We start from the raw sequence: 14,950 nt of genomic DNA, 5'->3' as shown, positions 1-14,950 counted from the left end.
TGGTTTTATTCTTTTTGTAAGGATTTAATTTTTGGTTCGATTTTCACTTTAAATGAAATTCTCATATCTTTTATAATTTTTCTAGCTGACGAAAAAAAATTATTATTTTTTTATAAATAAAAAAAGAGAAAAAACAACTAATGATAGTAATTTATATAGATTCTTTTTTCTTATAACATGTTCATAAAAACATAATTATTTTAAAATGAAATACATCACTAATTTTGAAGCTAACTATAGGAAACTCAAATAATTTTTTTTAAAAATATTTTTTGAATTTTTTTTTTATAGAACCATTCTCTAGAATTTGAATTCAAAACCCTTATAACTTAGTAAAAGCGCTTCCAACTGTTGTGCTGCCATCTCAGTAATTGATCTAATAGTTTTTAAATGAATGGGGCTCATCTTAAGTGAACTCTTTTTGAGCAGTAATATGTCAAAAGTAAATAGTCTTAATAAACGACCATGCAGCCGGAATACGACAGTGGGAGCGGTCTTTGAACGACATCTCAAAGGATCTAAATCATAGTCGTTTATTATTAGATTGGCCCGCTCCCTCGGCATGTAATAATTTCAAATAAATAAATACATAAATAAAGAAGAGGGAATCAAAAACAAAATTCAAAATCTCCTATAAGTTTCTCCATTGATTGGAGAAGCACACAAGCGTTGCTAATTTTGATATTCATAGCCTAATTTAGATCAGATAGCCAGAAGATGAAGAAGCCGAGTCGCAGATCCAAGCGAACCAGTGTCGCCGATTCTCCACCACGATCATCCATATGCGACGATAAAGAGCGACAGCAGCAGCATTGTGATAAAAGAGGTGACGAATTGGAGAAAGAAAACGAAGCTCTCAAGGTTACTCTTCTTCTGCTGCTTTTCTTTTTTGAATATGATATCATTATTGAACAACTTTCTCTCGTTTAGTAAAAATGATGCATTTAGTTTTAGTTTTAGTTTTAGCTATTTGAATATGATTTTCTGCCATATTGTAGCAATGTAGATCTGAAAATTTTAGGTTTTATTGCATTTTTTATTTAAGTTTTGCAAGAGAGGACTTCAAGTTAAGGGTAATCTAAGCATCTTTTTCTTATGCCAATTTTTATTGCATTGTTTATATAGTAGGACTTCAAGTTAAACGAGACAGCAAGAGAGCATCTGGGAGGGATTTTACTTTTGGGTTATTATTACTTATTTAATTCTTTTGAAGTTTAAAACAGTTACAGTATTGTAAGTTAAAATGTCTCAATGCTTGTTTTCTGCGTCAAAAAAAAATCTTAAAGACTATTATTCTGTTTGGAAATTTCCGGATTTGCATAATTTTTATGTTAATTTACAGAGGGAGATTGAGGAGCTGAAGAGCAAATTGGTTAATGTTTCACCGAATTTCAATGATAGTCTTCAAAAGCAGAAGAAAGATGATGATAATTCTCAAAAATTTGTCGCCCTTGAAGAACAGGTAAACATTTTTTTTACTTCACACTTTCAATTCATATGTAAAAAATTGTATGATATTAGTAGTAGGAATGTCTAATATTGTATTCATTCAGGTTATGCAGCTGAAGAAGAAATTAAATGGACTATCTCAGCTCTCAGCACAAAAGCAAAATTCATCACAAAAGAAAAAGAATAGCGACTCAACTTTTGAAGAAATTCAGAGGTTGAAGGCTCAAAAGGTGACTTCCTTTTCTCTATATATAATATGCTAATGCAAGTTTATTAATTTTTATGTTTGTTAGCTTGCATTGCTTATACTAATAATTGCTGTCCTTTTTGCCCCTTTATTCCTAAAGGTTCAACTTATTTGCAAGATGAAGCTAGAGTCTGTACAGTTCAGGCTATCAAGGGCTTCACTGGAGAAAGAAATTCTTCAGGCATGTGGTTTTGTTAATTACTTCTTTAATAATATTAACTTTTTATTACATTTGTTATAGCAAATTGTGACTTGGGTTAATATATGCTTTGGGCTGTTCAATTGGTTTTCAAGTTTATTGAGCTCTGTCTGTTCATTGCCACACTTGTATGTACTTATTGCCTTTTAAACTAGTTTAAGGGTAATCTAAGCATCTTTTCTTATGCCATTCTTGGGTTCCCACCTTTTCTATGGAAGCATCATGATTCACCTATTCCTTTTTATTGGCTAAAAAAAACTGTGTTTCAGATGATCTGGAATGAAAATTCCAAATAATGCAAGATACTAAATTTTAAGTATTTGTATCATGTTCTCCTGTTAACAGCTCAAAAAAGATCAAAGGAGGAAAGATTATGAAATGCGCAAGTTGCAAGCTCTGAATGAGAAGCAGAAGCTGGTAAACTGAGAAACCTTTTAAGTTTCTAGACTCCTATTGATGCTCCTTTTGATTATATGAAGAAACTGTCAAGAGAATCATCATCTAATTTCTTATGCTTTAACATCAGGTACTGCAACGGAAGACAGAAGAAGCATTGATGGCTACTAAGCGGCTAAAAGAGCTATTAGAATCTCGGAAGGCTTCATCTCACAGAACTTCTGGTGAGGATTTATAGTGCCTTTTGCAGCTTGTCTTTATTAGTGTAATTTGGGTTATTGACTTTTCATTACCTCATAATCCCATATAGATGCTAAAAGTGGCCAGAGTCCTGGAGTCCAGGTACGTATAACCCAATACTGTATGATCTGTTTGTTTCAACATGCTGATCAATAAATAATAAGGCCTTCTATAGTAATATGTTTGGACACGCTGGTTCAGGGTATAGAGCTTGAGCTTAGAATTGCTGCAAGGGTGGAGGAAATACGCTCTGACTTTGAGCGCCAAATGGAAGAGTAAGTCCTTGTAGTTTTATTCGAGGGTAGATTTATTGTTGTATTTCAAATTCACAATTTCTTGGTCAATTACTTAGATCTGTACATCAATAATATTTTGTAGGGTTATTAACAATCAACATGTTACTGCTCTGTGAACCTTGGTTATAGCTTCAATTTCATGGATTTGAGTTTTTCAGATTTTTCTTATGTTTTATCGAATTTTGAGATGGATGTTGAATCTGTTAAATTATTATTAGTTTATATTCAAATTTATCCAAGTATTGCATTTGGCTAGGATGGCTAATGAGGTCAGGAAGTACGAGGAAGAAGCCGAGATGCTGAAAGAAGAAAAATTTAGGTAAGATGTTGCTGAACCTTTTTTCTAGTGGTTGAATTTTCTTCCCAGAAATGTCATAAATGATCATTTGCTGAACAACTAACTGAACCTATTCTCTGTGTTATATGACCACCAAATGCTGAAACTCTTCATTATTAAGATGCTTGTTACAGGACAAAGAAGTTGACTGCACGGTGAGGGTTTCAGAGCTAAGAGACCTGAAAGAAGAAATAGTCAGGCTAAGTAATGTGGTTAATCAACTAGGAATTCCAAAAGCAGAACACAGAAAGAAGCTAGATGTAAGTGCCCATATGTGGTTTCCATTTCTTGCTTGTTCTTGATCTTCCCAACTCTTACTGCATTTCTATGCTACTAGATCTTTGTTAATATGATGGAGCATTAACCGGAAAGAAACTCTCATACTAAAGAAGCAAACTTAAATTTTGCATATTGATTGTGAAGATATGGATTTGATTCAATGATTTTTGTTTGTCAGGTGGATCTTGTTAAACCTTCTGTTTCTTTTGGAAGTAGAATTGACTTCATGGACACCCCTGAATTGGAAGATTGTGGAGGAAAGAATGTTGTGGTGGGGAAATCTACACAAGGAGCGGGCTGCTCTTGTGGTAAAAGATCTCTTTGCAAGACATCAAAATGTGCGTGCCTGGCTGCTTTTGGCAGCTGTGGTACAGGATGTGGCTGTACAGCCTCTAGGTGCACCAATAGAGGAGTTTCTTCCATCAAGATGGATGACTCACTTCAAAGGGAAGTGACTCAAGATATGATGCATAGTTCAGCCACCTCAGAAACAGAGAAAGGCACTGTTGTTTTTCAACCTGCTGATTTGGATAATGATAATGTGCCAAGAAGGAAGCCTTTATCTGATATTGGAAATACAGTGGTATGTTCCTTTCCCACTTTCCTGTAAACTCTTCTCTTATTTCTTCAGTTTCTGAGGACAGCAAATGATTTTTTTCCTATTTCTTTTGCGTTCTTGTTTGTTCATTTGCCTTCTTTTTTTCTTTTTGTCTGTTCTTTCTTTTGCTTTCCTCAGCAGCTTGCTAACAGAAATAAAAATATCTACAGGCAAGTCCAAGTCCTAAAAAACCTGGAAAGAAAATAAGAGGGCGCAAAGCAGTTGCTCAGCTTGATATTGTAGAACCGTCTTTCTCCATACCAGAAGTTGCTGTAGGCCCCAAAGAAGCAGAGAGAACTGATCCGGCAGTGGCAGATAAGCCTATAAGGTTAACTAGGGCTAAGCGGTCAACTTGAAATAAGGATGCTTAAACACAGAATAAACTTCTGGTTAATATTTTGTTGTAAACCACATGGCGACCCTGCTACAGGAAGTTCACCTCGCAGGCCAGAACGTCTGATGATTAGAGCAGCAAATTTTACATTGAATGTCGTGGTCTGTATAGTTCCCCAAAAATTAATTCTATTAAGGGGGTCCAACAAAGAGGTTTCCAAGTGGAGATTGGGGATCTCTTAATGATAGTGTTTTTATTTGAGATATGGCAAATGCATGCCAATAACTGAACTTCTGTTTTGTAATACTGCTAAAAAGTTTATATGCTCGCTGAAGTGATTGATTTTCTGCTCCATTTATCTTTGGAGCAAAGGTGAACCACCCTCTTTCTGAAATTGAATTGATGCTATTTTATTATTCTCGCATCATTGAAGGAACATATATAATCAGGTGAAACTGATGTGGACCTACCATTTTTAAATTATTCTCGCCTGTCCATTCCTAACAGTGGCTCCATTTCATGGAGGACACATTGTGCCATGTTTTTAACAGGCTGAACAAATTGCCTCCACGATATTGCCACTTGAGAGAACACTCGTGCCTCTGCATTTTATTTCTGGCTGTAACACCGGTCCTCCAATGACCAAAAAGATCGCTGTGTCAAATTTGACAGGCATCAATTGTTGAAAAAGATAAATAAATCTTGGAGAATTTGCACTCAGTACATGCAACTTATGACAGCATTTTTATGAAGATCAGGGTATTCAAAAGTCATTGGGAAGTTCATTCAATAACAAGGGAACAAAAGAGCACATACATTCGTGCAAATGTCTTCACTGCTTGTACTGCACCTTACAAATTGGTTAATTAAAATTGTAAAATCACTAACTCAGTTCCTGCCCATGGTGCATCCCTCTTGCTGGTGATGTTCTTATCCTGAAAGCAATCATTGTAACTCTGTATCAACCAGTTGCTCACTCTAGCACTACGTTAACCCATTGAACATAGTGTTACACATCCTCAAAGGCGACTCTCGAAAGTCTAGATATTAACTCCATATATAATCTCCAACACAGTTGACTAATGAGGTCTGCTTCTGCTAATTTCAAGTTTGGTAACCCAATAATCAAGTTGATCAGCAACACAAGCAGACCCTGTGGAACCATAGGAGACAAATTTCTTAACAGCATTTTCTACTCCAAGATATTCATACACGTCCTCTTGGAAAACTGGACTTGTACTTCTCATGTCATCAAGACTTAGATCCTGAAGCTGACAGTTCTTTGAAACACACAATGCAACAGACCTTCCAACAATGTCGTGCGAAGTTCTGAAAGGCATTCCCTGTAGAAATTATGGAGGACGTTTGAGGTAAGGCATTAACAATCATGTTGACAACTTTAAAGCTGCAGAAATGTAAGCTCTTCTAAACAGTGGAAAAGAACGTAGAGTTCGACTTGCCTTCTTAACAAGATAATCGGCAAGTGTTGTGGCATCGAGATAGCCAGCTGGCAATGCCTTTTGGATTTTTGAACTGTTAAAGGTAATGTTCTGTGCAAACTCAGCTGAAACTTCAAGCATCCCTATAATTGTCTTAACGCTGTCAAATACAGGTTCCTTATCTTCCTACCAGAGAGAAAGGATTAATCAAAATCAAACATGTTTAGAATTGATAGAAGATACAGGAGGTAAGAATAGACAAGAGCATAGACAGAATATGAGGAAGAAACAAGAATATGCAAGTATATAAAGGTAAAACCAAGTCCTATAGACAAGTATAAAGATACAGGTCTGAAATGTAGAGCAACTGAATGGAAAAGCCAAAGCATCGATGACTAGAAACAGCCTGTTGTCCTAAGAAATATGTGAGATTGACACTCTACCCTTTCATTTTTCAACTATGAACAATCAAATAAGTGTAAGAAATGAGTACCTGCAAATCGCGATTATAAGCAAGCGGAAGTCCTTTGCACAATGTGAGAAGGGTAACCAGGTCTCCAATAACTCTAGCAGACTTTCCTCGAACAAGTTCCATAGGATCAGGATTTTTCTTCTGAGGCATTATGCTACTTCCAGTTGAAACAGAATCACTTGGTATGATAAATCCAAACTCCTCTGAAGCCCACAACACCCATTCTTCGCCCAAACGAGAAAGATGAACGGCTGTGATGGAATTAGCAGAAAGAAACTCCAAGACAAAATCACGGTCTGAAACTGCATCAATGCTACGAAAATAATGAAACATAACCAACTACCCAAGGAAGCAATATATCAAGAATTAGGGGCAATATACAAGCTGTAAGGAAATATTATCTCAATGATACACTACACATGCAACAGAAAAGTACTGCACTTGGCAGGGCCAAAAAGCTGATATCATATAAGTCCACATAGGAAGTGTTGCCTTCATAGAGACATTGTACTTAAAAGTGCATTTATATTTGCATCACAAGACATGAAAAAATAAATGAAAAGAGACTGGATTTGTGCTGATAAATCAGAAACTAATATAAAAGAGGCATTCAAAATATTTTGGCTAAATAATTTAAAGCAATAGTAATTTTCTTTGAATCCTGTAAATTTGAGAAAAATGATATTTAGGTTGTTATCAAATTTGACATCTTAAATTAGTAAAATATCAAAAACTGTGCACATACCTGTTCCTCATTGGGGCAGTGAATCCTAGAGCATCAGAAGTCATAAACCTATCAATGGGTAGACCCGTGCCCGCCAATGCACATGCACCCAAGGGGGAGAAATTCAGCCTAACTCTACAATCGTGTAAACGACTGGCATCACGTTCAAGCTACAAGACAGTATCATGGAAAGTTTACTTTCTATGGAGGCACCAGGATTTATTTAAACAAAGTTAAAAACTGAGTTCGATTAAGAAAACATTATGATTAATCTATTGCAAAGTAATTTCCAACATACCAAGAAAAGAAGATCTGTTGCAAAGTAAGCTAACATGTCCCTTATATCCAGAATCCAAAAGAGATGTCACAAAAATCATGTCGAAATAAAGATAAAGTTTCCTATTTCTTGGGATGCGTAGTGTGCATTCCTTTGTTTTCTTATTAATTAATGCAATGAATGCTTCTAGTGTGAGTTTAGATCTAATAAATATGGACTTTAAAATATGCTTACCCAGTGTAGAAGGGAGAAGTACGGAGGAGGAAAGCATCTAATGTCCGATTAACACAACTACAAATCTCAACTAGATCATCCATGAAAGCATCAATAACAATTATACTGTGTGACAAACAAATGAGTACCTGCTCGACATAAGCCAGCAGAAGATGCGATAATAAAACGGGCTGTGCCCTTTGCAAATGGGTATAACCAGGAACTATGAGCCCCTCATTGTCCAAAGCCAAAGTCACCAATGCAACTTGTAGATGTTTGATGGATACAGCGATTTTATCAATAGCATTACGACACCATAGGCGAAAATCAGTCAAAACTTGATCATTTCTGCTCCGAGCTGTATGCAGTTTTTTTGCCGGCTCACCAATCATATCAGTGAGTGCAGCCTCAATATTCATGTGCACATCCTCCCTGTCTGTCCTCCAAACAAACTCCCCAGCTTCAATGAGTTTTTGAATCTCATCAAGACCTTGTAGAATGCTATCCCTATCGTTGACACTCATCAATCCCTACAATCACAAAGGAATATGACATATACATTTCATTGAAAAGGACACTGTATACAATAGCAGTGATCAATCCCAGTAGTTCAGTAAAAAGTTGGCAAATTTACATGCACTGCGTTTTGGGTTTACACAGAAATTTCTAGGAAAAACCAAAGAATTAACCAAAAATGAAGCCCATATACAATCACCAGCATTGACCAATCCCTCCAATTCAGTAAAAAGTTAACACATTTAGATGCATTGCATTTTGGGTATACACTGGATTTACAGGGATAACTAAAGAATTACTAACGAAAAACGTTCATCAAACTCAACGTTTTTGCTTTGTTCTTTCCGCTTCTAAACCACATTTTCTCAGCAACCAATAAAAAAAGATTATACATTTACAAAAAAAAAAAAAAAAAGGAAAGATCGTATACTTACAGACGAAAGAAAGAAAGATAGAAAAAAAGAAAAAAATAACCTGTTGGCAGAGCATTGAAGCATGAGCCTTGCTACCCATAATATCTTCCTTATAGAGCTCCTTATCAAAAGAAATAGACTCAGTAAATTTCTCTACAATATCGGTAACACTCTCTTCAAATCTTCCCCCCCACAACTTAGTCTCCTTAGTATGCTTTTCCTTTGTTTCATTTTCAGATTTTGATGATCCACTCATGGCTCTAGTGATGCATAAACCCTGAACCCTTCCCTTTGATGTACTCTTGGGCTTTAAAGAAACAAATGGTATAAAGTATTTGAGACTTGTTTGAGTATAAAAGGTGGTTGCAGATGAAGAGTAGTGAAGTGGGTACGCAGAAGAAGATAGTACAAGTGACTGTGATTTCATCTTTGGAGACGGCAACACAGACAAAATTGGGAAGTGTTTAGCAGGGTTCTTGTTCTCGACACATAGTTTTGGATGTGACAAAACCAGTGAATTGTTTGTGGCCTGTGGATTATATATTTTGGGTTTTTGAGTTTGGGCCAAACAAGCCTTAACTGTTTTTGGGCCAATTTGCTATTTAGATCTCAAACATATATGGATTAAAATTTATCTTTTAATTTTTTATTTTTCTTGTCATTGAAATTTTAACAAAATTAAAGTTTAAATTTACAAGCTAGTAAATGGAAAACATTTATTCTCTTTATAGTAGGCTTAGCATGCAAGAAACTGTTGCTTGCTTAACTTCTTCATGCTTCATCTAATACTCATTGCACTAAAAATGGTTTACTATTGCATTTCTTTTTAAGAAACATATTTCAGGCAGGTAGACTATGCCCAATGTTCTTATTTAAGAAAATCTTGGAAGCAACAGGTTTCTTGAAATGCCCTTCTCCTCTTTCTTATTTTTCTTTCTTCCACTTAACTTGATTCATATTCTCATGATATTGTATATACATAAGTTAATCTTTATGCCATTATATTAATAACTCGATCATTAAGGATTTTTGTGTAGAAATAAGTATTAGAAATTGAAAGTTCAAACCCTATGTTCCTTACAAAAAGAATCCAAAGCAATAATAAAAGAAACATAAGTAAATATTTGTATGGAATAAGAAGCTAACATGTAATTGTCACAAAACAGGGCCTGAAATAATTGAGAGTGAAATATAATGGAATTTGGTATAGGTCCAAATAATATATTATTTTTATTCATTAAGCTGCCATATATTGCCAAATCATCACCACAAAACTTTTTTTAAATGATAATCTTAAAGTCATTATCACAAAACAATAACTTGCCATGTGTACCCTTAATTAGTTGATGTAACCCAAGATTATCCTTCCTATTGGATGACAAACTAGTCATAATTAGATATTTTCCAAGAGAAATAAGGAAGCAAATATATTGGACCTCCCTTTACATGTGGAAAAATGAGAGCCTACCAAAGAAATGCTTTTGTCCCTGTCTTGAGGAGTTTGTGGAGAGGAATGAAGAAACCAAAGCTGCAATACTTTATATGATATAATTTGGGTGAAATTATATGTAATTGGGCTTTGGAAGGTAATGTCCAATATGATGTGGCAGTTATCTAATGGATAGGGTTGGAGGTTATTAGTGGTGTAAATGATAATGATGAAGTTTTTATATTTTTGTATTATGTTAATTACTCCTTCAAAACAAAAGCTATAACCTTGCTTTTTCTTTTTTCTTAATATTTTTATTGAATTAATGAATAAAATATTTGAATGATTATTGCCAGGCACCAACTTGTGAGGATTGTTTTCATGTGTTGACCAAATAATGGTTAAATCCAAGCTTCTCAGAAATTCAATATCACCTATTGAAAAATATATGATGGATGCTAATTAAATGATTAATTATAGCACTAACCAAAAAAAAAATAGAAAATATTATATTAAGGGAACATTTGGCATTGTGATTTGAATTTTTTTTCAATATTATTTTAAAATAATTGCTCTTAAAAAAAAAATAAGTACATTGATTATATTTTCAAAAACAGATTTGAATGAAAAAGAAAATATTTAAATATTTAAATTAAATTTTTAACACGCAACAAGAATTTCAAATATGCCCAAGTCATTATGCAATTTCCAAAAGATACATATTGACATATAATATTAATGAAACAGTGTCAATTGAATGGTGTTAATGGAGGAGGAGTTTATGACTTTGCTTGAACCCTTCCGACCACTTTCACAGGCAGGCTCACAGCACCTCAACTCTGACCTGGCACTCTCTCCTCTTACTCATCTACATCCATATCCACAATAACACCTACCATTATTTACATAATTATCCTCCACATCTAATTGGAAATACCCCGATAGACCCCACCTCTTGTACACTTGTATACGTGTATGGTGCAAATTGTTTGTCTCACGGAACTTTGATTTTTTTTTTTAAAAAATTTCTTAATGAAATAACAATAAATACAAAATTATTGAAAGAGTTCATAAACATTACTACTCCTCATTAGAAACAGAAACCAAAAAAAAAAGCTCTATTTTCGTGAAGATTTTTAATCTAATATCTTTCTATTTGTAAATTCATTACCTTCTCTCTTACGATATTTATATATATAGAGAGAGAAGGGATAACAAGTTAGGTTTTCTGTATTCCAATTCTGCATTTTAAGGTATCTACATTACACTTTTTTTTTTTTTTTGGCTTTTTGAATATCTTCTAATATTCCATGTTTCAGTGTCAAGTTTTTTTCTTTTTGTTTGTTTGGTTGGTTGCTTCATCATAGAATTGGGATTCTAATAGAACCCAGAAGATAAAAAAGGGAAAAGATTGAGTTTCGATAATTTTGATATCTTTGATGCAAACTAAAGTTTTTTTTTTGGGGGGTCTTTATATAATTTTATGTGTTGTTTGATTTTATAGATCTATTTTTGGCAATTTTTTGTGTGTTTTCTGTCTGTTTCCCAAAAATTTTGGGTAGTTTAGTTTTAGTGTTTGGTATATAAGTTGCCAAGCTAGATTGCTGTTCATTTCTTAGATGTTTCTCTGATGTCTTGATTCATTGTATTTGGTAGTGTCAGCTTAGTTGCTGGTATATTATAATGGGGTGATCGCTTGATGGGAAAATTTGAAGAGACAAAGAAAATGTGAAAAAAAGAAAGAAAGAATTTACTAAGAAAAACAGTTCCGCTTTATGTTTGATTGTTATTTCATCATGTTAAATTAGTGAGAAGTTTTGTAAATATCACTCTAAAAGAATTGTCCAAGGTTTTGCTGAGATATTTGTTTTTGGTTTTCTAGTTTGGTGAAAGAAAAGAATTCATACGAAGGTTTAATCTTTCTTCTTTTCCTTTGATTTGCAAGTAATTATATCTTGTTGCTCTTCGCTCTGTGACTTTTTTCTTTTTGCATGGGGGTTATTATGTATGTTCACTTTGTTCTTATTATCAATTCTTTTAACAGGAAGAAAGAGCTATCTGCAATGGCTGTGGCATTTACTAATCTCTCATGGTGGTTGTGGAGTGGAAAGCATCAGGATCCTAGAATACCAAATGCATCTTCTTTAAACTCTAGACCTGATTTGGACTTGTGGGAATCAGATAATTTGAAATTCCCTTTGGTTCGGAGGGCTAATGTAGCTTCCTCATCTAGAAGGGTTAAACGAAAATGGCATAGCCGGGAAGAGAGAAAAATTGATAGGGAATATGATGTTGTTCTTGTGCCGTCTGATGGTGGCTGTGTTTCAGGGTCTGAGTCTGACGATTCAGATTATTCCATTGGATGGTTGGAGCCTCATGGAGCTGGATTTCAGAGTGATGATGACATGGATAGCAGTTTTGCTGTATTGGTTCCATGTTATGGACGTGCTCAAGATAAAGTATTTGAGGACTCAAAGAACAACATGTTTGGTGCCATTGTCAATATTCAAGATGGTTTCTCTAATGGTAAGAGTGATTTGCTGTCCCTTTTTATTTTCTTTCTTATGTGCATACTTTTTTTGCTTATATTCCTTGTTATTTGTGATATGTAAGAAGGCTGTGCAATGTTAATATTGTATTAGTCATGCCGTACTATTGGAGCTTCTTTTGTATGTATATGACAGTAGCTCACATATAAAGACATGTTGTTTGAGAGAGCCTTTAACCCACAATAGAAGGTGTATTTTATTATGGTGATCCTTGACTTACAACGATTTCTGGTTAAGATAAGTTGGAGAGATCTAGGTCAAAAGCCTTGATAATCAAATCTGAACTTTTTCAGTCAAAGTTTGATTAAGACCCGGTTGGATAAGCTGTTTGCATGGTTAGTTATTGACCAGTTGGCAGTCACTGCACTTACACTGAGCAGTTCACACTTGATTGGGTACATTTCAACGGCAAAATGTTCAACAAGCGTATAGTGCACCCAAATGGTATATGACTGTTCCTCTTCTTTGTGCTGCCCTTTCTCAACCACCAAATGTAGCCCTTAATTTCCGGACCTAGAAGTCTAGGCAAGCTGCCTGTATAATCCTAGATGCTCTATCACTTGCACTTATGCAGCGTCTGCCTTTCAATTAAGCATCCTGAAAACCCTTCTTTTTTTTGGTGAACAACCCTAATTTTTATGCAGCCTGAGAAACCTGGAACTAGAATCTGAAATTCCAGTCCCGGCATTGACATTGTTTGGTTGTTTTGCCTCAAATATCAATCACTTCAACCCTAATTCAGCTTACAAATTCGAGCTTCTTGTTTGTGGTTCTGCTTTATATACTTCTAATTAATGGAGCTCTAGCTTACTATAAACAGACAAATATATTTATCCAAAACTGGCCTACTTCATTATGAGGTGTTTGGGACTTATGAGGCAAACTTTTCTCCCTTGCAAGGTCAGGATAAACATATGTTCCGTGCCTTGCATTCTTTTCTCTTTTTCCTATTCAGCTACATAATTGATTACAGTTGTGTCTCTATTATCTCTGTCAACATGCTCTATCTAATGCATTGTTGTTCTGACCAACGCTATGTTAATAGGTTTTATTGTGGAAAAGTTATTTGCTAATTGCCAACATAACCATCATTGGGCCAATTTTAATTTTGATTTTTCCAGTTTCTTTATTGTGTCATGAGAATATTTCCACAGTTAAACCCTCCTTCCTGATTATACTACTGTTAATACTCGTTCTCCTCTCATCCCATTCTATAACGTCTCTGTTCTCATCTCTAGGTTATCTAACTTTGAGATTTGCTTTTGCCAATGGATTAGTGGAATGTTGAGTGTATGTCCTCTGATGTATGCATAAGAAATGAAAACTCTACTACTTTGGTCACTGTATACTTTCCTACTTCTCAACCTTTCATTGTTTTCTTCTCATTGCCATAGGCATCTAAATGGACACGAGCAAATGTTAGTTCCCTTCCCTTTGCTCTATGTTAAGTGATCGGTTTTTTTTTTTTTTTCTCAAATTCAATGTGCAGAGAGCAAAAGGTGCATGGAAGAATGGCTGTCTTCGCTCCAGAATAGCTGACTTTCAGTGCTTGCTAATAGTTGCAGTTAGGTCTTTCTTTGCGGCTTCTGTGGCTGCTGGATCCTCTGGAAGAACCCAACCTGCTGATATAATAACATAGAAAGATATTATATAAAGATATAAGCCGAACCTGTAAAACTTCAATGGTGAGAAAAAAAAAAAAGGAAAAAGAAAAGATAGTAACTTGTGTAATTTACTAAATGCTGAAGAGGATTGGCTAGTGTTCCTGCTCTAGCTAGTGTTGCTAATAGAGAGACAGGAAAGGATGAAAGAACGATGATATGGTCAAAACGCCGGAAAGTGATGGCTTCTTATATGATTGCTAAACTTAGAAGGGGTTTTCTCCTGCTGTCTTCCCCACCTCAACAGCTACAATGAATGAGACTATTCTGCGATGTAAAATACTAAAAGAAGAGATAGAAAGCGTGCGTGTGTTGTGGAATTCTTTGATGTAAATATCCATTGTACATATAAAAGCAATTTGAGGCTTCATTTTCTTGCTGTAAATTTTAAGTACGTAAATGAACAGTCAATAGTTGTATTATTTGTAAGTTGGTTCTCTCTTAAATCTTATAAGAAAAGTGGTATATTACCATACGCAAATGGCTTGTTTTTGCTTATGTTATGCATCAGAAGTAAAGCATGTGCTATAATCCTACACTGCAGTCGGGTTGTTGGAATCCTCTTCTCGTCTCAATCATCCTTGAAATTCGGATTCGGATTTGGATTGAGATCTTTTCATGTGCTTGTAATATATATCTTCAATTTGAAATGTTTTAATTGATCATAATAAATTATATTTGTAATATATATATATATATATGAGGGTTTTTTGTTAAAAAAATGTGAATTTAACATTTAGAAAATAAGTTTTTATTTTATTGGATAATAGATTTTAACTATTAATTTTAAATTAATGATTAAAGTTATATATATTATTATGATTTATCATGTTTAATTTAAATATGAGAAGATCTTAATCCGATTTGATTCAGTGTATAGAG

General features: G+C 34.6%; 3 protein-coding genes across 6 annotated transcripts; 2 read left to right on the top strand and 1 right to left on the bottom strand.

The window, feature by feature from the left end:
* Nucleotides 1-535: 535 nt before the first annotated feature.
* On the top strand, nucleotides 536-4,802 carry LOC8268418 (kinesin-like protein KIN-4C). Its single transcript, XM_002513998.4, has 12 exons — nucleotides 536-861; nucleotides 1,343-1,462; nucleotides 1,554-1,679; nucleotides 1,797-1,877; nucleotides 2,241-2,312; nucleotides 2,422-2,515; nucleotides 2,602-2,633; nucleotides 2,733-2,806; nucleotides 3,084-3,146; nucleotides 3,286-3,424; nucleotides 3,622-4,026; nucleotides 4,212-4,802. Exons 1-12 carry the CDS (start codon nucleotides 718-720, stop codon nucleotides 4,395-4,397), a joined length of 1,536 nt encoding a protein of 511 aa, XP_002514044.2. The 5' UTR covers nucleotides 536-717; the 3' UTR covers nucleotides 4,398-4,802.
* Nucleotides 4,803-5,135: 333 nt separating this feature from the next.
* Nucleotides 5,136-8,951, bottom strand: LOC8268419 (argininosuccinate lyase, chloroplastic). Its single transcript, XM_002513999.4, has 6 exons — nucleotides 8,491-8,951; nucleotides 7,650-8,030; nucleotides 7,032-7,180; nucleotides 6,308-6,599; nucleotides 5,836-6,000; nucleotides 5,136-5,718 (listed from the first exon to the last, which is right to left on the bottom strand). Exons 1-6 carry the CDS (start codon nucleotides 8,854-8,856, stop codon nucleotides 5,455-5,457), a joined length of 1,617 nt encoding a protein of 538 aa, XP_002514045.3. The 5' UTR covers nucleotides 8,857-8,951; the 3' UTR covers nucleotides 5,136-5,454.
* Nucleotides 8,952-10,920: 1,969 nt separating this feature from the next.
* On the top strand, nucleotides 10,921-14,543 carry LOC8268420. Of its 4 annotated transcripts, none has more exons than XM_002514000.4 (3): nucleotides 10,921-11,111; nucleotides 11,903-12,384; nucleotides 13,897-14,543. In XM_002514000.4, exons 2-3 carry the CDS (start codon nucleotides 11,922-11,924, stop codon nucleotides 13,944-13,946), a joined length of 513 nt encoding a protein of 170 aa, XP_002514046.2. In that variant the 5' UTR covers nucleotides 10,921-11,111; nucleotides 11,903-11,921; the 3' UTR covers nucleotides 13,947-14,543. The 4 variants fall into 4 exon arrangements, with proteins under 4 accessions (XP_002514046.2, XP_048227092.1, XP_015571624.2 ...); XM_048371135.1 differs by lacking the exon at nucleotides 10,921-11,111 and adding an exon at nucleotides 11,142-11,769; XM_015716138.3 differs by lacking the exon at nucleotides 10,921-11,111 and adding an exon at nucleotides 11,142-11,802.
* Nucleotides 14,544-14,950: the final 407 nt, after the last annotated feature.

The sequence above is a fragment of the Ricinus communis genome, chromosome 2, assembly GCF_019578655.1.
Source record: "Ricinus communis isolate WT05 ecotype wild-type chromosome 2, ASM1957865v1, whole genome shotgun sequence".
Lineage (NCBI taxonomy): Eukaryota > Viridiplantae > Streptophyta > Magnoliopsida > Malpighiales > Euphorbiaceae > Ricinus > Ricinus communis.
The sequence above is the reverse complement of the archived record's forward strand: the minus strand, read 5'-3'. Positions and strand labels throughout refer to the sequence as shown.